Genomic DNA, 22,016 nt, shown 5'->3' on the forward strand with positions numbered 1-22,016 from the left:
GCTTTCCTCCACCTCCAAACCCTTACAGGTCCTTAAATGACCCTGGCTGTTAATAGGACATTAAACAATAACAAACCAAACCAAACCATCATTTTAATTTGCATAATCGAAAATGCATATCTCGTACCAATATATGGCATCTAATTCGAGGCAGAAGTAACTGCATATAAAGCCAGACAATAAACATAAAGACACACCAGAGACAAAAACAACAACTGACAGCCGATCTTCAAGTTCAGATAGCGCTACAAACTCCCAATAATGGTAGACAAAAACAACAACTGACAGCCAATCTCCAAGTTCAGATAGCGCTACTCTCTCCGATGGTAGACAAAAACAACAACTGTAGACAAAAACAACAACTGACAGCCAATCTTCCAGTTCAGATAGCGCTACAATCTCCCGATAATGGTAGACAAAAACAACAACTGATAGACAAAAACAAACGGACAGCCAAATCTTCAAGTTCAGATAGCGCTACAGACACACAATCTCCTGATAATGGTAGACAAAAACAACAACTGACAGCCGATCTTCAGGTAGCGCTACAATCTCCCGATAATGGTAGACAAAAACAACAACTGACAGCCAATCTCCAAGTTCAGATAGCGCTACAAACTCCCGATAATGGTAGACAAAAACAACAACTGACAGCCAATCTCCAAGTTCAGATAGCGCTACACGAACTCCCGATAATGGTAGACAAAACAACAACTGACAGCCAATCTCCCAAGTTCAGATAGCGCTACGATCTCCCGATAATGGTAGACAAAAACAACAACTGACAGCCAATCTTCCAGTTCAGATAACGCTACGATCTCCCGATAATGGTAGACAAAAACAAAGAGACATTGGTGGAAGCAAAAGAAAACAATCATCAGACAGTCCTATAGTGCGGAAAGAGAAAAAAGAATGAAAAAGGGTGAGAGAGTTTGAGGAAAAATGGGGAAGAAATATGATTTATCAACTGGCTTTATAAATCCAAGCAGTGAAATCTGTCTATACAGTGTTTCAGTTGTATTAATCATAAGTTTGCTAATTGGTTACATTAACTTGTTTGATATCAATAAAACAGTGTTTCGTTTTTGTTTTCGTTTAAATGGAGTTAACGCTGATACAAACTTTAGATTGTATCATTCGAATGAGTGACTTTCTATTGGGACAAGTCAATGTTTTGGATGTGACTTGTCCTGTTCCCAGTAGTCCAGATCAATGTAATTATATGCCCCTATTGGGCCCCACCCCTCTGGCCCCAGGGAAGCCACAACCTCCGTTTATACAACATTGGACCTATACAACATTGGACCGTATTTGCCAAATAAGGCTCCAGACTGAATTTGATCAAAATCCATTCAGGACAAGTAACAATTTAAAGGAAGTGTTGATGGAAGACTGACAGACCCGGGAGCTCAAACATAATATCCGAGCCATAATGATTTTTAACTCCATGCACCTCTTTGCCCAGAGTCAAACTGTACATTTGTACAAATGTCTTTGGGATACGATTCCAATCAGATACAATGATATCCATTGCCATTTTGTTCTTGAGGAAAAAAATTGCCCTAAAAATTTAATTTTTCAGCCTTAATTTGCCCTTCTACCCCCCTATCCAGCCATTTGTACAATTATAAATCCCCATCATATAGGGATGCGTTTGAGCAAATATGGCAGTTATTTATCACTAAGCTCCAAAAAATAGCCCCACTATCAACCCCGAGACCACTCTTCATCATAGGTTTTGATAAGTGATCAGACCACAGGATTATTATCATAATATATACTTATATTACGGGGGTCATTATATACTTATATTACGTGGGTCATTATATACTTATATTACGGGGGTCATGTGACTAACCCCTGTGATTACTGCAGAAAACATGTGACTTACAGAAACAGAGTTATTCATCTTGTCCCAGCCCATCAACTCTGTGGGGAGGTTGGGCCAATTATTTGTACAATTTCGAATGAGATTTGCCCCCATGCATAGCCATGAATCCATGTCACCAGTACATAAAATGAGACCGCCTTTTTGCATCAAAACATGAATCAATTTCACAGAGTGACATTTTGCTTTAAACATATATCCACTGTAAACTGTCAAACAATAATATCATAGGGTGACTGTATAAAGTGATCTGTCAAACAATAATATCATAGGTGACTGTATAAAGGATCTGTCAAACAATAATATCATAGGTGACTGATATTTAAATATGATATGCTGTCAAACAATAATGATAACCAAATAATCAAGGGACAAAAATTCTGTAAAAAAAAATCATAGTGACTGTTATATTCACAATTCTGTGCTTAAACCACAATATCAGGTACTATACAAATATATAGGCTATAACCAAACTAATCAAGGTGGTTAAAGTGATGTAAACAATATCATAGGTGATATAACCAACAATAATATAGGGATGTATAACCACATAACTAGTGACTGTAAACACCAACATAAATCATAGGTGACTGTTAAATGATCTGTAACATAATCATAGTGCTGTATAACCAAACAATAAATCACTAGGGACTGTAAACAACATAATCATAGTGACTTAAAACCAAACAATAATATCATAGGTGACTGTATAAATATCTGTCAAACAATAATATCATAGGTGACTGTATAAAGTGACTTCAAACAATAATATCTTAGGTGACTGTATAAACCAAACAATAAATCAAGGTGACTGTATACCAAACAATAACATCATAGGTGACTGTATAAACCAAACAATAACATCATAGGTGACTGTATAAACCAAACAATAACATCATAGGTGACTGTATAAACCAAACAATAACATCATAGGTGACTGTATAAAGTGATCTGTCAAACAATAACATCATAGGTGACTGTATAAAGTGATCTGTCAAACAATAACATCATAGATGACTGTATAAAGCGATCTGTCAAACAATAATATCATAGGTGACTGTATAAAGTGATCTGTCAAACAATAACATCATAGGTGACTGTATAAACCAAACAATAATATCATAGGGTGACTGTATAAACCAAACAATAATATCATAGGTGACTGTATAAACCAAACAATAATATCATAGGGTGACTGTATAAAGTGATCTGTCAAACAATAACATCATAGGTGACTGTATAAAGTGATCTGTCAAACAATAATATCATAGGTGACTATATAAACCAAACAATAATATCATAGGTGACTGTATAAACCAAACAATAACATCATAGGTGACTGTATAAAGTGATCTGTCAAACAATAATATCATAGGTGACTGTATAAAGTGATCTGTCAAACAATAATATCATAGGTGACTATATAAACCAAACAATAATATCATAGGTGACTGTATAAAGCGATCTGTCAAACAATAATATCATAGGTGACTGTATAAAGTGATCTGTCAAACAATAACATCATAGGTGACTGTATAAAGTGATCTGTCAAACAATAATATCATAGGTGACTGTATAAAGTGATCTGTCAAACAATAATATCATAGGTGACTGTATAAACCAAACAATAATATCATAGGTGACTGTATAAAGTGATCTGTCAAACAATAACATCATAGGTGACTGTATAAACCAAACAATAATATCATATGTGACTGTATAAACCAAACAATAATATCATAGGTGACTGTATAAAGTGATCTGTCAAACAATAATATCATAGGTGACTGTATAAAGTGATCTGTCAAACAATAATATCATAGGTGACTGTATAAACCAAACAATAACATCATAGGTGACTGTATAAACCAAACAATAATATCATAGGTGACTGTATAAAGTGATCTGTCAAACAATAATATCATAGGTGACTGTATAAAGTGATCTGTCAAACAATAATATCATAGGTGACTGTATAAACCAAACAATAATATCATAGGTGACTGTATAAACCAAACAATAACATCATAGGTGACTGTATAAAGTGATCTGTCAAACAATAACATCATAGGTGACTGTATAAAGTGATCTGTCAAACAATAATATCATAGGTGACTGTATAAACCAAACAATAATATCATAGGTGACTGTATAAACCAAACAATAATATCATAGGTGACTGTATAAACCAAACAATAATATCATAGGTGACTGTATAAACCAAACAATAATATCATAGGTGACTGTATAAACCAAACAATAATATCATAGGTGACTGTATAAACCAAACAATAACATAAGTGACTGTATAAACCAAACAATAATATCATAGGTGACTGTATAAAGTGATCTGTCAAACAATAACATCATAGGTGACTGTATAAAGTGATCTGTCAAACAATAATATCATAGGTGACTGTATAAACCAAACAATAACATCATAGGTGACTGTATAAACCAAACAATAACATCATAGGTGACTGTATAAAGTGATCTGTCAAACAATAACATCATAGGTGACTGTATAAAGTGATCTGTCAAACAATAATATCATAGGTGACTGTATAAACCAAACAATAATATCATAGGTGACTGTATAAACCAAACAATAATATCATAGGTGACTGTATAAACCAAACAATAATATCATAGGTGACTGTATAAACCAAACAATAATATCATAGGTGACTGTATAAACCAAACAATAATATCATAGGTGACTGTATAAACCAAACAATAACATCATAGGTGACTGTATAAACCAAACAATAATATCATAGGTGACTGTATAAAGTGATCTGTCAAACAATAACATCATAGGTGACTGTATAAAGTGATCTGTCAAACAATAATATCATAGGTGACTGTATAAACCAAACAATAATATCATAGGTGACTGTATAAAGTGATCTGTCAAACAATAACATCATAGGTGACTGTATAAAGTGATCTGTCAAACAATAATATCATAGGTGACTGTATAAACCAAACAATAACATCATAGGTGACTGTATAAACCAAACAATAATATCATAGGTGACTGTATAAACCAAACAATAACATCATAGGTGACTGTATAAAGTGATCTGTCAAACAATAACATCATAGGTGACTGTATAAAGTGATCTGTCAAACAATAACATCATAGGTGACTGTATAAAGTGATCTGTCAAACAATAACATCATAGGTGACTGTATAAAGTGATCTGTCAAACAATAATATCATAGGTGACTGTATAAACCAAACAATAATATCATAGGTGACTGTATAAACCAAACAATAATATCATAGGTGACTGTATAAACCAAACAATAATATCATAGGTGACTGTATAAACCAAACAATAATATCATAGGTGACTGTATAAAGTGATCTGTGATCTGTCAAACAATAATATCATAGGTGACTGTATAAAGTGATCTGTCAAACAATAACATCATAGGTGACTGTATAAACCAAACAATAATATCATAGGTGACTGTATAAAGTGATCTGTCAAACAATAATATCATAGGTGACTGTATAAAGTGATCTGTGATCTGTCAAACAATAATATCATAGGTGACTGTATAAAGTGATCTGTCAAACAATAATATCATAGGTGACTGTATAAAGTGATCTGTCAAACAATAATATCATAGGTGACTGCATAAACCAAACAATAATATCATAGGTGACTGTATAAACCAAACAATAATATCATAGGTGACTGTATAAAGTGATCTGTCAAACAATAATATCATAGGTGACTGTATAAAGTGATCTGTCAAACAATAATATCATAGGTGACTGTATAAACCAAACAATAATATCATAGGTGACTGTATAAACCAAACAATAATATCATAGGTGACTGTATATAGCGATCTGTCAAACAATAATACCATAGGTGACTGTATAAAGTGATTTGTCAAACAATAATATCATAGGTGACTGTATAAAGCGATCTGTCAAACAATAATATCATAGGTGACTGTATAAAGTGATCTGTCAAACAATAATATCATAGGTGACTGTATAAAGCGATCTGTGATCTGTCAAACAATAATATCATAGGTGACTGTATAAAGTGATCTGTGATCTGTCAAACAATAATATCATAGGTGACTGTATAAAGTGATCTGTCAAACAATAATATCATAGGTGACTGTATAAAGTGATCTGTGATCTGTCAAACAATAATATCATAGGTGACTGTATAAAGTGATCTGTCAAACAATAACATCATAGGTGACTGTATAAAGTGATCTGTCAAACAATAATATCATAGGTGACTGTATAAACCAAACAATAATATCATAGGTGACTGTATAAAGTGATCTGTCAAACAATAATATCATAGGTGACTGTATAAACCAAACAATAATATCATAGGTGACTGTATAAACCAAACAATAATATCATAGGTGACTGTATAAAGTGATCTGTCAAACAATAATATCATAGGTGACTGTATAAACCAAACAATAATATCATAGGTGACTGTATAAACCAAACAATAATATCATAGGTGACTGTATAAACCAAACAATAACATCATAGGTGACTGTATAAACCAAACAATAACATCATAGGTGACTGTATAAACCAAACAATAACATCATAGGTGACTGTATAAAGTGATCTGTCAAACAATAATATCATAGGTGACTGTATAAACCAAACAATAATATCATAGGTGACTGTATAAAGTGATCTGTCAAACAATAATATCATAGGTGACTGTATAAACCAAACAATAATATCATAGGTGACTGTATAAACCAAACAATAATATCATAGGTGACTGTATAAAGTGATCTGTCAAACAATAATATCATAGGTGACTGTATAAACCAAACAATAATATCATAGGTGACTGTATAAACCAAACAATAATATCATAGGTGACTGTATAAACCAAACAATAACATCATAGGTGACTGTATAAACCAAACAATAATATCATAGGTGACTGTATAAAGTGATCTGTGATCTGTCAAACAATAATATCATAGGTGACTGTATAAAGTGATCTGTCAAACAATAACATCATAGGTGACTGTATAAAGTGATCTGTCAAACAATAATATCATAGGTGACTGTATAAAGTGATCTGTCAAACAATAATATCATAGGTGACTGTATAAACCAAACAATAATATCATAGGTGACTGTATAAAGTGATCTGTCAAACAATAATATCATAGGTGACTGTATAAACCAAACAATAATATCATAGGTGACTGTATAAACCAAACAATAATATCATAGGTGACTGTATAAAGTGATCTGTCAAACAATAACATCATAGGTGACTGTATAAACCAAACAATAACATCATAGGTGACTGTATAAACCAAACAATAATATCATAGGTGACTGTATAAAGTGATCTGTCAAACAATAATATCATAGGTGACTGTATAAACCAAACAATAACATCATAGGTGACTGTATAAACCAAACAATAATATCATAGGTGACTGTATAAAGTGATCTGTCAAACAATAATATCATAGGTGACTGTATAAAGTGATCTGTCAAACAATAATATCATAGGTGACTGTATAAAGTGATCTGTCAAACAATAATATTATAGGTGACTGTATAAACCAAACAATAATATCATAGGTGACTGTATAAACCAAACAATAACATCATAGGTGACTGTATAAAGTGATCTGTCAAACAATAATATCATAGGTGACTGTATAAAGTGATCTGTCAAACAATAACATCATAGGTGACTGTATAAAGCGATCTGATTGAACCTGAAGTCAATTTACAATCCCAGGGGCAAACAATATGTGTCAACTGTTGTAGACAATTGATGACAAGTTCGGTGTAGACACCATACTCTCTCGTGATTCATAACACAGTAAATCAAACATCTTTCTAAATCGAGACCAATATTTATTCATTTGTGTGGTTCAATCCATTCAGTCTAAGACTTATGGAAGCCAATAAGCCGTTTGAACTTTCATCTTCAATCTATTACTGTACAGCTTGTTATTTTCATGGGTCAACACTTTCATATAAAACAAAACATATATAAATTCTAACGAATTAAAAATTTCATGAACTTCCTGTAAGAGCATATCTTAATTCCATGAACTGGCTGTAAGAGGTCTGAGGATATCTAAATTCAATGAACTGGCTGTAAGAGCACATCTAAATTCCATGAACTGGCTGTAAGAGGATATCTAAATTCCATGAACTGGCTGTAAGAGCACATCTAAATTCCATGAACTGGCTGTAAGAGGATATCTAAATTCCATGAACTGGCTGTAAGAGCACATCTAAATTCCATGAACTGGCTGTAAGAGGACATCTAAATTCCATGAACTGGCTGTAAGAGGATATCTAAATTCCATGAACTGGCTGTAAGAGCACATCTAAATTCCATGAACTGGCTGTAAGAGGATATCTAAATTCCATGAACTGGCTGTAAGAGGATATCTAAATTCCATGAACTGACTGTAAGAGGATATCTAAATTCCATGAACTGGCTGTAAGAGCACATCTAAATTCCATGAACTGGCTGTAAGAGGATATCTAAATTCCATGAACTGGCTGTAAGAGGATATCTAAATTCCATGAACTGGCTGTAAGAGCACATCTAAATCAATGAACCGGCTGTAAGAGCACATCTAAATTTCATGAACTGGCTCTAAGAGGATATCTAAATTCCATGAACTGGCTGTAAGAGGATATCTTAATTCCATGAACTGGCTGTAAGAGGATATCTTAATTCCATGAACTGGCTGTAAGAGGATATCTAAATTCCATGAACTGGCTGTAAGAGCACATCTAAATTCCATGAACTGGCTGTAAGAGCACATCTAAATTCCATGAACTGGCTGTAAGAGAATATATAAATTCCATGAACTGGCTGTAAGAGGATATCTTAATTCCATGAACTGGCTGTAAGAGGATATCTTAATTCCATGAACTGGCTGTAAGAGAATATATAAATTCCATGAACTGGCTGTAAGAGCACATCTTAATTCCATGAACTTCCTGTAAGAGGATCTAAATTTCATGAACTTCCTGTAAGAGGATATCTAATAAAATTCCATGAACTGGCTGTAAGAGCACATCTAAATTTCATGAACTGGCTGTAAGAGGATATCTAAATTCAATGAACTGGCTGTAAGAGCACATCTAAATTCCATGAACTGGCTGTAAGAGGATATCCAAATTCCATGAACTGGCTGTAAGAGGATATCTAAATTCCATGAACTGGCTATAAGAGCACATCTTAATTTCACGAACTGGCTGTAAGAGGATATCTAAATTCCATGAACTGGCTGTAAGAGGATATCTAAATTCCATGAACTGGCTATAAGAGCACATCTTAATTTCACGAACTGGCTGTAAGAGGATATCTAAATTCCATGAACTGGCTGTAAGAGGATATCTAAATTCCATGAACTGGCTGTAAGAGGATATCTAAATTCCATGAACTGGCTGTAAGAGGATATCTAAATTCCATGAACTGGCTGTAAGAGGATATCTAAATTCCATGAACTGGCTGTAAGAGGATATTTAAATTCCATGAACTGGCTGTAAGGGGACATCTAAATTCCATGAACTGGCTGTAAGAATGTGTATAGAAAATACTGTCTTTTTTTGTCAAATCTTTTATTACATCCTAAGAAACAGAACATCAAGACTGACAATTTATCTTCTGTAAGTGAAAAGTGTGTCAAAAGTTGACAGTCATTATCGCATACAAGACAACCTCCACATAAAAGAGTTACTTAATATATCAAATGGCATAACATTATCAATCTACCAAATCTTTTTATTCATTAATGTCAGAAAGTCCGACCGTCATGAAAAGATTTCTAAGTGGTTCCAATGTAAACAGGGGACCCTGTAAGGATACAGAATTATATAAATAATATTTACATACAGAAATGTAGGTAAAGGTTTCTCTCCGAGTTTTTATAAGTTTTTGATTATGGCACATAACAATACATGTTAAGTTGACATGGGTATGGCCTCTACCAGTATTCTGTAAATAGATCTGGAATTACATATCAAATACTGGTATTTCAGAACTAAATGTCTAAACCATTGTTAGCTTATATGACATGTTTACACAAAATTTAAATTAAATCAAACAAATTGAAAAAAAGAATAATAGGATAGACAAGATCGGTGGAAATTGTCTAAAGACTATAGCCAAATATTTTTTTCAAGTTTGTAGATATTTTTCAAAACTAGTATTTTGAAAATATTTTCGAGGTACTGTTAAGCTCATAATGCATAATAAAGCTGGTTTCTAGTGACAAGAGAATCCTTGGGTAATTATAAGTCCGATCATTTCCCATAGGATTGTCAAATAGGTGTTTAAAGTCCTCTATACAGCAACAACATGTCAATATTTAACAGGATAGACAAAATAAATTCTAGTTTGTCTAAAGATAGATTTAGACAATTGGTTTCAACAAAGGGCAATAATACATGTGAAGAGACCAACTTTAAGAAAAGTATGGAAAGCAGGCCAAGAAAAACATTGTATTATATATACAGGTAATGAAATATTCAAACTCTGTTTGTCTAGGAGCTAAAATACACTTGGAGGAAGTTTCACAAAAAAATAACAATATATACCTGTTTCAATTTATCTTTTTGTCAAATGAGATTATTTTTATATAAAGCTGACAGATAGTAAAAAATTTCAATGCACACACAATCAATGAAATTCACAAGTCAGACACCACATTAAAATCATTTATAACATTTGAAATAAGCAATGGGGATGGAGACTGGAATAGACGGTGTTAATACAACATTAAGCTTATATGTCTGGTAATAAGTCCACATATATGTCTATGGCAGTTCCTGGTATGTCTGGTAATAAACCCACATATACGTCTATGACAGTTCGTGGTATGTCTGGTAATAAGCACACATATATGTCTATGGCAGTTCCTGGTATGTCTGGTAATAAGCACACATATATGTCTATGGCAGTTCGTGGTATGTCTGGTAATAAGCACACATATACGTCTATGGCAGTTCCTGGTATGTCTGGTAATAAGTCCACATATACGTCTATGGCAGTTCGTGGTATGTCTGGTAATAAGCACACATATATGTCTATGGCAGTTCGTGGTATGTCTGGTAATAAGTCCACATATACGTCTATGGCAGTTCGTGGTATGTCTGGTAATAAGCACACATATACGTCTATGGCAGTTCGTGGTATGTCTCGTAATAAGCCCACATATATGTCTATGGCAGTTCGTGATATGTCTGGTAATAAGCCCACATATACGTCTATGGCAGTTCGTGGTATGTCTGGTAATAAGCCCACATATACGTCTATGGCAGTTCGTGGTATGTCTGGTAATAAGCCCACATATACGTCTATGGCAGTTCGTGGTATGTCTGGTAATAAGCACACATATATGTCTATGGCAGTTCCTGGTATGTCTGGTAATAAGCACACATATATGTCTATGGCAGTTCCTGGTATGTCTGGTAATAAGCCCACATATACGTCTATGGCAGTTCGTGGTATGTCTGGTAATAAGCCCACATATACGTCTATGGCAGTTCCTGGTATGTCTGGTAATAAGCCCACATATACGTCTATGGCAGTTCGTGATATGTCTGGTAATAAGCCCACATATATGTCTATGGCAGTTCGTGGTATGTCTGGTAATAAGCCCACATATACGTCTATGGCAGTTCCTGGTATGTCTGGTAATAAGCCCACATATACGTCTATGGCAGTTCGTGGTATGTCTGGTAATAAGCCCACATATACGTCTATGGCAGTTCCTGGTATGTCTGGTAATAAGCCCACATATACGTCTATGGCAGTTCCTGGTATGTCTGGTAATAAGCCCACATATACGTCTATGGCAGTTCCTGGTATGTCTGGTAATAAGCCCACATATACGTCTATGGCAGTTCCTGGTATGTCTGGTAATAAGCCCACATATACGTCTATGGCAGTTCCTGGTATGTCTGGTAATAAGCCCACATATACGTCTATGGCAGTTCCATAAATCATGTTAACAGAAACTTAAAAAGCTATTGTTTTGAAATAAGTGAAGTCCTTATTTAAAAATGGGCTTCATACAGGATAATATTTGGTAATCAAGAGCATCAGAAATGTCAACCTGACAGTCCAACTCCTTAATATTTCTTAAGAAAATTTTGAGATACCTTGTATGTCTATATGTAAAACAAGAGGCCAGGTATGGGCCTGAATGGTCACTTGAGTCTTAAAAATGTAACTATATTTGATGTATTTACAATTTATTTCTAAACAGTTCCTTAAATAATAGTGAAGTTTTGCCCGTCCTCGTAATTCTAGCCAATTTTGAATCATTTCCATTAAAATGTGATTTTCCTACATAAAAAAGTTTAGCACCTCTCCAGGAAGAAACATGAAATCTGGGAGCCATGAAATTTACAATTTTAATAAAATACCTGAAGGCCCTTCTATCGCTGAAGTTTGTTTGATCCTGCAATATCTGGGTCTTGAGAAGAAGATTTTTGAAATATCAGTCTCCTCAGGCCCCTGATGGGTAACGACCATATAATTTACAATTTTGGTAGATCTTTAGACAAGGAAGGTTTCTGCAAAATTTCATCGAAAATGTTTCAGGAGTTTTTGAGTCTTCCCTCAGATGACCTAGAAATAATTTTGAGAAAGTGTCAAAATATTTTCACCAATTTCTCTGTGTCAGTTGATGAACTGTCAAGAAACAACTAACTATCTATTGAAACTACGTAAAACTTCAAGTATTACCTTAATTCATGACCCAATTATGTAACCACCAAATGGAAGAAGTTGTTATGTGATGGACTGGGTATATTATTTATAGGCTTAAATCTTAAATCCCATCACAATTCTTATAGTGACATCATAACAGGACCAGTCGTGCCCCGAAACATCCATTTAATTTCACTGAGGACAATTCTACATTCCAAAATAATAAATTCAATAGCGACAGGAGTTGTGAATAGTATCATGTAAATATTGACCTGCTGTGGTTTTCAAGTTTAAGCTGCAAGATCAACATTATGTTACCTGAATTGGTCTACCATTGTATAATGGATCATCAATACACAGTCTGATATGTACTGGACTCAACGGTGTCTTTTTTTAAAAATCAGGTCACAATTATTATATGAATAGAGCAAGGTAAATAACAATCAATCACCCGTGAAATTGCATGCCAGGGATCCTACAAATACAAAACAACTACCAAAATAACTCATTCTAAAAGTAATAAATTACCCGACATTAACTCCTGTGGTTTGTAATAGAACTGCAGATTCTTGATTTCTATCTCAATTTTTTTTTTTTTTTTTTTTAAATTAAGGTGTTATCCCAGTCATTTCTTACAGTTATCTCTCTTACACATTAAATTTGTGTTTTGTTTTATAGAAGTGACTAAAAAATCATGCATTTTGTTTTTGTTCAATATTAACAGAAAAACAAGAGGTCCAAGGGTCTTAACAGTCATCTGACTCTAAATTAAACACCTCTTATATTATTGTAGTATGTATTCTCTGTATCGAGTATATATATATAGTGGCACTGTTGGCTATCTTGGATTTCTGACCGACCCAATAAATAACAACACTTGGTCTGGACCATCTCAGGATCATTTCAGGCAAGTTTCAGCTCAATCCCACTGGTGGAATTTAACTTGAGAAGTTTGAAATGTGATCAAATGATTTTTGTTTGAGTTAAGTGCTTCCTTGCACATTATGCCTTTATAGTTTGTGATAAAGTGAAGGAGGTATGCTTACCAATACCAAACAAGGATGGATAGTATTGCAACAGCAATACAAAGTCCCCTGCCTGACCTAGGAGTGCGCCTATTTATTTCCCATTTTTTAAACTGCGTGTTATACTGATCATGTATACCAAGTTTTGTTAAAATCGGAGTAGTATACTTTAGGAGAAGTTGTCCGGACAAGCCTCAACCAATGAGAAGCCGACAGCCATTTTGAAAAATGGATTTTTGTAAAAAAAAAATAATGGATGCAAAACTACATGCTATACTGATCATGAATACCAAGTTTCGTTAAAATCGGAGTAGTACTTTAGGAGGAGTTGTCCGAACAAGCCTCAACCAATGAGAAGATGCCGGCCATTTCGAAAAATGTTTTTTTCGAAAAAAAATGTGGGATGCACAAATACATGTTTTACTGATCATGTTTACCATGTTTCGTTAAAATCGGAGTAGTACTTTAGGAGGAGTTGTCCGGACAAGCCTCAACCAATGAGAAGCAGGCCGCCATTTTGAAAATTAGTTTTTCGGGGGAAAAAATGTGGGATGCACAACTACATGTTATACTGATCATATATACTATATAAGTTTAGTTAAAATTGAAGTAGTACTTTAGAAGGAGTTGTCCGGACAACTATTGCGTGACAGACAGACAGACAGGCTTATTACCAGGCATTGATGGGTAATTAAGGTGACATGCAAATTCTAACCAAGATCTGTATGGACGAACATGGATAGAAGGAATGACTGAACAGGGAATATGTCAAACGTCACAAATTTGACATGGGGACAGAAAGAGAGTCATCATGACACAGGTATTTAACAGTAAACAGTTGTACAGAGGCCAGACCTTCAAATGGTGGATGAATACAGGCATTGATTCTGTAAACAAATGTTTTATACACTAACAAAGCACAGCTAGGAGTACTATCAAACAAACCCAAATAGTGGTATCATTGCAGACCCATCAACTGGTGGTCACTGCTGGCTAATGGCTGGCACCAGACAATGGCCTCATTCCCTATCAGGGTGATAACTCACTACCAGGCAACTAAGGAGTGGAATATCAGACAAGGTGTTAGTGGAAGATAGCCTCATTATCACTGCATGCTTGATAAACATCATATTAACCTTAAATATACTGTAGCTTCTTTCAACATAAAACAAGAGGCCTATAGTGCCTGCACCCTCACCGCATGGGATTTGACCAAATGTCAAAATAATGTTCATATTCAATTAATTAATAGCTTTATTTGTTGGTGTCAAACAATGCAATATATATGGTTATGGGGTGGGGATCTCAACTGCTTCAAAGATATAACCAAAAAACAAATGGATGACTCCCTAAGGGTGTAAACAGACCCAAGGGATCGTTATTACAACATGATTCTTTTTTAAGAAACTAAGTCCCTTGGGGTGGGGAAAGACCCCAGGGCCTATTTTTACATCATGATTGTGTTTATCTCTTTATTCCCAATAATGCTCTATATGGTTATAGTGTGGGGTTCGTAACAGTTTCAAAGATATATCAAAGAAACTAAGTTCCTAGGGGTGGGGAACACAAGTCCTTCGCGAGTTTCTTCCTTACATATGTTGGTATCTATTAAAAGACAGCCAAACAACGATTAAGATCCTTGTTAAAAGCCACTCGGAAATAGGCAAAACAATGAAAAACTTCCTGTCAGTCAAGTGGAGATTTGAGATTAAAAACTCAAAAAAAAAAGATTGATCATTGTATACTGACAAATAATTAACAAGGAAAGATTAAACATTGAAGTGTCAGCTGGGGATCTTTTCATTCTCAACACATATTTCTTAGCGAATCTGTCATATGAAAGAATCTTAATGGTTAAAAGTCAAGGTAAATGTCCCCAAGGAAACGGGTCCTAATACAAGAGAATCAGGTGATATCAAGAACATGTCCATGTAATACTATTGTGTTTATACTAGAGCTCCACACCATTGTACCAATCTGTCACTCCTTACTAACTTGTGTTTATGTATTATTTTAGTTTCTAAGTAAACTTGAACTTCAGACATGACCTTACACTAGACGGACATCTTATCAACTCGCATCTGTCAAAATGTAAATCTATAAATATCTCCAGTCTTGTACAACAACAATTGCACACAATCTTAAATGTGCAAATGTACCCAGAGCGTGCCAATGTGAACAATCACCTCTGTTAATCATTTCACAGTTTAATTTATGGAATTTCTGTGGAACAAAGCTGACTACAGGAAGAACAGTTTATAAATACCCACACATAGTCATAGGCCATCTACATGTATTGTGACGGCTAACCCTGGGATTACAACTGGTGCCAAAATAGCCAAACAGAAACATGTATAGGAGACAATGTGTGTACCATCTGATGACAGACATTTCTCAATGTAAACTGATTAAAGGTGACATCATTGTCATTTGACATTTTGTGTATGTTTCTATACCTGAAATGATATTCAGCTCTAAATATCAAGATGTCAAATCACAGAAATAAACACATGAATTGTTAATATTCACCACAGTATTTCATCACAGAAATTAACACACAGGTTGTAAATATTCACAGTATTTCATCACAGAAATAAACACCCAGGTTGTATAAATATTCATAGTATTTTATCACAGAAATAAACACCCAGGTTGTATAAATATTCACAGTATTTCATCACAGAAATAAACACCCAGGTTGTATAAATATTCACAGTATTTCATCACAGAAATGAACACCCAGGTTGTAAATATTCACAGTATTTCATCACAGAAATTAACACCCAGGTTGTAAATATTCACCACAGTATTTTATCACAGAAATTAGCACCAAGGTGTAAACATTACCTCAGTATTTTATCAAAGCTATATTTGAATTACATGTATGTTATTGATGTTGACAATACTAAATATTTGCAACATTTTCCTCATTAACTTTCTGCTACTTCAAGAAACTCTAGGTCTGTTTCCATGTGTATTTCACAGGTACATGATTTTTTTTTTCTTTTTTTTTCTACTTTTTTATACACAAAAGGTCACATGTTCTACAGCTATAGACTACAATGGAAAGCTGTAATGTCAAGGTCAAACAAGGTGAAGATCACTTCATTACAGTACTTAGGTTTTAGGGTTTTTTTAGCTTGAATTTTAATGTCAAACAAAACCAAACAGCACATGCAGAAAATTAAATTTGAAGAGATTAAATTGAATTTTTGCATCTCCACTTTCTATGACAAACTTATTTAAAAAAATCTCTTCACTATTAAAGATAAAACACATATTTTCTTACATAACGCTTTCAAAACTTCAATAATATAACAAATCTCTGCCAATATAAATGCAATTCATCTGGCAAATCACTCAATCAGAAAATTATTCTCAATTTTCATTTACCAAGAAATGTGTCTGTCTTAAAAGCAGACAAATGAATAGAAATTTTCTAACTTTCCTCGAGCATAACTAGAACTGTCGCCAGGATGGCTGACTAATACCCCCGCAATCTGCACGAGTCAATGGTGAATTGGAACTGTTAATTAGAGACTAACTAAGATAACCCAGTAATATAGTGACCAGTTACCATAGCAACCATAATTTTGAAAAAAAAGAAAGTGGCATGCACATCTACACATGGTCCTCTATATTTGTGTGAAGTTTCATTGAAATCGGCCTTTTGGTTTAGGAGGAGTTGTCCGGACAAACTTAAAGTTATGCTTCTTATCGGAAAACCTGTTTATAGTGACCAGTTGCCATAGCAACCATAATTTTGAAATAAAAGAAAGTGGCATGCACATCTACACATGGTCCTCTATATTTGTGTGAAGTTTCATTGAAATCGGCCTTTTGGTTTAGGAGGAGTTGTCCGGACAAACTTAAAGTTATGCTTCTTATCGGAAAACCTGTTTATAGTGACCAGTTGCCATAGCAACCATAATTTTGAGAAAAATAAAATGGCATGTACATCTACACATGATCATTAATATTTGTGTGAAGTTTCATCGGAATTTGCCCATCGGTTTAGGAGGAGTTGTCCGGACAAAATGCGTCTACAGACAGACAGACGGACGGACAGACAACCTGATTCCAGTATACCCCCCCTAAATTCGTTGCGGGGGTATAATTATGTTGTAGGTTGTAATGAAACTGCTGCTGCTGCTGCGATTGTTATGTAATTGCTGGTGTGTTTCTGAAGTTTTGAAATCAATAGTTTCAAAGTCAACTGGTGTGTGTGTTAGCCATGAATAACTGTTTCAACACTGGGACATTGTACTTCAGAAGTGAGACTTAACACTTCAACACCGGGACATTGTACTTCAGAAGTGAGACTTAACACTTCAACACCGGGACATTGTACTTCAGAAGTGAGACTTAACACTTCAACACCGGGACATTGTACTTCAGAAGTGGGCTTAATGCTTCCACACTTGGACCTTGTACTTCAGAAGTGAGACTTAACACTTCAACACCGGGACATTGTACTTCAGAAGTGGGCTTAATGCTTCCACACTTGGACATTGTACTTCAGAAGTGAGACTTAACACTTCAACACCGGGACATTGTACTTCAGAAGTGGGCTTAATGCTTCCACACTTGGACATTGTACTTCAGAAGTGAGACTTAACACTTCAACACCGGGACATTGTACTTCAGAAGTGGGCTTAATGCTTCCACACTTGGACATTGTACTTCAGAAGTGGGCTTAATGCTTCCACACTTGGAAATTGTACTTCAGAAGTGGGCTTAATGCTTCCACACTTGGAAATTGTACTTCAGAAGTGGGCTTAATGCTTCCACACTTGGACATTGTACTTCAGAAGTGGGCTTAACAAGTAGTTTCCCCTTCATCATCTTGGTCAGAATGTTACAGTGGTCAGCTAACTGTTCTGCGACTGATTTAAAATCAATGACGATTTTTTTTGCACACAAATCTCTCTCCGTACTGATGTTGACCATAGCCAACACAATTGAATGCTCTTCACTGTTCGCTGACATTTATATTTAAGTGTTGATTTGTTAAAAACAACAGATGACACATTATAATCTAATAAAATCATATATGAAAGGTGTTCAACATTTTCAAAATACATATTTTGGTTGGTAAATTTGTACTTTTTTGGTCAGGTTACCTATTTTCCATCACAGTATAAGATGGCATTAAGCACAAAGATTGCTAGTGACCAGAACTAGAACTGTAAGCCAATGTCAAACTAACACCCCATCACTACCCCTCATTTGTGACAATGGTAACCAAACGACATCTATTGTTTTGGAAAATAGCACCAATGTATTAGCTATCCCTCAAAACCCATACATACCAATTTTCTGCTTAACGAGACAATACCTCAATATCAACCAATCAGAAGCCTGCAGTATGTTTTCATAGTTACCAACAGTTCTGGAAACAACTGATGTCTTCAAATATAATACTGCATTTCAAAATGATGAGCAATGATCATCACATCAATCAAAACCATACATGTCAACCTCTGAAACCTCCAATGAGGGAGATCTCCCTCATTCCACATCCAAAATGAGGGAGAAAGTGCGTGAAAAAAATCACAACATTTTTTGTTGCATTAAGGTGGTGTATGAGCTGGCGCAGGTGTAAATTACCTCAGGCTATTGATCAGTACATTTTGATGTTAAAATTTGACAACATTCTTTTGCTTTGACAAACTTAAAGTACATTTCTTTGAAAAAAACCTAAATTTGAACACGGTCAGCTTGATAGAGTAAACTTACAGGTGCTGTTCTCATTCTGGAGTAAACAAGTCCCCGATGACAACACGTGAGATACAATTGATGAGATTTGAATTTAAGAGCATCTCAACTGTGAGTTTGACAACATGCAATTCCACTGTCCTTAGTTTGATGTGTGCTGATCAAGCTTTCTCCCTTTGGATTAGAAATCAGGACTGACACACACAGTGTAATTACTGGTAAAATCCATCTCCACATTGACATTACATTGAAGATAAGGACCTCTTTCATACACAAAGTAATTTGAGCCTTCCTGGAGAAGATGGGGGAGAACAATCATACTTTAAAATTGTACAAATGACTCAATCTAAAATGAAATTTCATTGAAGATTAAACTGGCTATCAGCCCTCATATTTTTGTAAAGAATGCTTCCTCTGAATTCTTAAACATTTCCTTAATAATTGTTATATCTCCCACTAGCTTGAAACTTAAAGAGGAATCAGATAACTTCAGAAAATTAAATCTTATTTCATCCTGATATAATTTAAAAAAAAAAAAAAATATTTCGAAATAGCATTTTGAATTAACCCTGTTTCCAAAAGTACACCATGAATTCATAATCACAAAATCTCTTGCATTCATTTAAGAAATAAAGCACTTCAATGACACCGATCTACAATACACACTCGCTGTCAAAACAGCACTGCAACACTGTTGGAAGTCATTCAAATAATGATACTAGTAACAGTACAGAAACTTTTGTACAAAAACAATATGAATTTCCTGTCTAAATTTCTGACAAGATCACAATGGTAACGTGATCAATCATGTTGAATTAAATGTAACAGCTAGCTATAGTTGCCATCACGCATACAATTGCAACTTCTTTATAATCCATATTTCAATGTTGTTTTAAGTTTACAATTAACATCTCTTCTTTCTCTAGTCAAATAGTGAAATGTAAGCTGAGAGTACTGGAACTTTATAGGTTTTAAGATCAGTATGGCCCTGATTTTAATTTTTATATACCCAGACATCACTGATTAGTAAGTCTATAATGTTCTTAGTAGGATTGAGGCAGTGTTAGGATCTGTTAATTGAATTAATTAGAGTCCCATGTGTGCCCTAGAAAAAACGAGTTTACTAATTGCCAAAAATGTGTGCAAATATTTTGATGCTATAACAATGTGATGTTTTTGTGGAAATAAATGGAGGCAGCCAGATTAATTTAATTACCGGTACTTGTAATTATTTTCTATACAGAGGAACAAGTACAGATTAACAAGCTCCAACCTCGGTCTTCACCAAAGATTTCTAACCATACCAAATCTTACACATACTGACAGACAGAGAGATACATACTATGTGAAGTGGAGGATATATTTCTGAAGAATTAATGCTTATGACATTAAAAAAAAAAAGAAATTCTCTTGATAAGGCCATACCTAGTAACGATTTAAAGATGTTACCTCTATTTCCCCTATTGGGCCCCACCCCTCTGGTACCTCGGGGGGTCAGAATCGTCATTGATACAAATCTGTTCCCCTTCCCCAGGGATCTTTTAGAAAGTCAGGTCAATGCGTATTGCATATTTAAGGCCTCAATTTGCGTACTAAATATGCCAAAATCACACACATACCCAGGTCTGCATTATTTAAAGGGTCAAGGCCATGTCCTGATATTGCGGCCATCAAAATCCCTCCCTCGCTCCAAAGTTTCAGGAATTCAAAATAATTTCAGAAATAAAAATATTTTCGCTTGCTCACCCCGATTTTGAAATCTCAAATTTCGAAGAACAATTTAACAAATTGGTATTGACAAGGAATCATTCATCATCTGATCATTTATGGTTCTGATTTCCAGCTTGTGACATTTTTTGTTACTGTGGTAAACCCTTAAAGCAGACACAGGTGATGTGATGTATTTCAGCCAGTCCTTACATATCTCAAGTAATTAAGATACAGTAATTAGTATCACATCATATCTAGGTCAGCTAAACGCTTGATTGAAATGATTATACATTAACTGTATAAGAGCCTGAGTGACTAGGAATAAAGATAAGTTATTCACTGGATGTAGATTTCGCCTTGTTTATGAAATGGGTGGAAGAGAGAAAAAGTCTGATAAGCATGCTTTGACCAAAGAGATCATGTCTACAGTCATATTTACTGTGATTAGATATCCAATATTGATATTACTGTACCATTCTCAACTCCACTCTCCTCCAAACTGAATAGATGGCATTTTGGAAGTGAACATTCAGCAGACACATTTCTAAAAAAAAATCTAAAACATTAAAAAGCAACCATTTTGAGATCAGTTGGCTTGATTAACTCCATCATCTGATGTTTTTGAACACTCGTTTTATCAAACCCCATAAAATCTAAAACCATTTAGAATTTTTTTTCTGTGAGCTTACCTTAATCATGACAGTGTTACCAAGGCTAATGGTATCATAAGGTAGAAGACTGCCGATTGGTCCATCCACACACTAGCCACTGGTCAGGGCAACCAGATGACTACTTTGTGCTCACACTGGATACAGGGTTTCTGGTCACTTCAATCTGTTAACAAAGTGGTAAAAATTTTAAAGTATTAATTAGTTAGCAAGAACAAGGTTGTGGTTATACTCCAAATACACAAAGCAATTTATAAGTTTCTATGTTCTTCATTTAACTAGA

General features: G+C 34.6%; 3 protein-coding genes across 3 annotated transcripts in view; 2 read left to right on the plus strand and 1 right to left on the minus strand.

The window, feature by feature from the left end:
* The window catches only part of LOC117326834 (arrestin domain-containing protein 4-like), a 123,040-nt gene that overhangs the window by 65,504 nt on the left and 35,520 nt on the right, over positions 1–22,016 (minus strand). The window contains exon 3 of the mRNA XM_033883601.1: positions 21,755–21,899. The gene's annotated coding sequence lies outside the window, so the exon portion shown is untranslated. The remainder of the gene's footprint in view (positions 1–21,754; positions 21,900–22,016) is intronic.
* LOC117326698 lies at positions 324–743 on the plus strand. Its single transcript, XM_033883419.1, has one exon. It carries the CDS (start codon positions 324–326, stop codon positions 741–743), a length of 420 nt encoding a protein of 139 aa, XP_033739310.1.
* Positions 10,895–11,899, plus strand: LOC117326699 (collagen alpha-1(IV) chain-like). The gene has a single exon (XM_033883420.1). It carries the CDS (start codon positions 10,895–10,897, stop codon positions 11,897–11,899), a length of 1,005 nt encoding a protein of 334 aa, XP_033739311.1.

Source organism: Pecten maximus, chromosome 5 (assembly GCF_902652985.1).
Source record: "Pecten maximus chromosome 5, xPecMax1.1, whole genome shotgun sequence".
NCBI classification, from domain to species: Eukaryota; Metazoa; Mollusca; class Bivalvia; order Pectinida; family Pectinidae; genus Pecten; species Pecten maximus.

Excerpts from the sequence above, each read along its gene's own strand:
- LOC117326699 (XM_033883420.1), top strand. The coding sequence starts at position 10,895 with ATGGCAGTTCCTGGTATGTCTGGTAATAAGTCCACATATACGTCTATG.
- LOC117326698 (XM_033883419.1), top strand. The coding sequence starts at position 324 with ATGGTAGACAAAAACAACAACTGTAGACAAAAACAACAACTGACAGCC.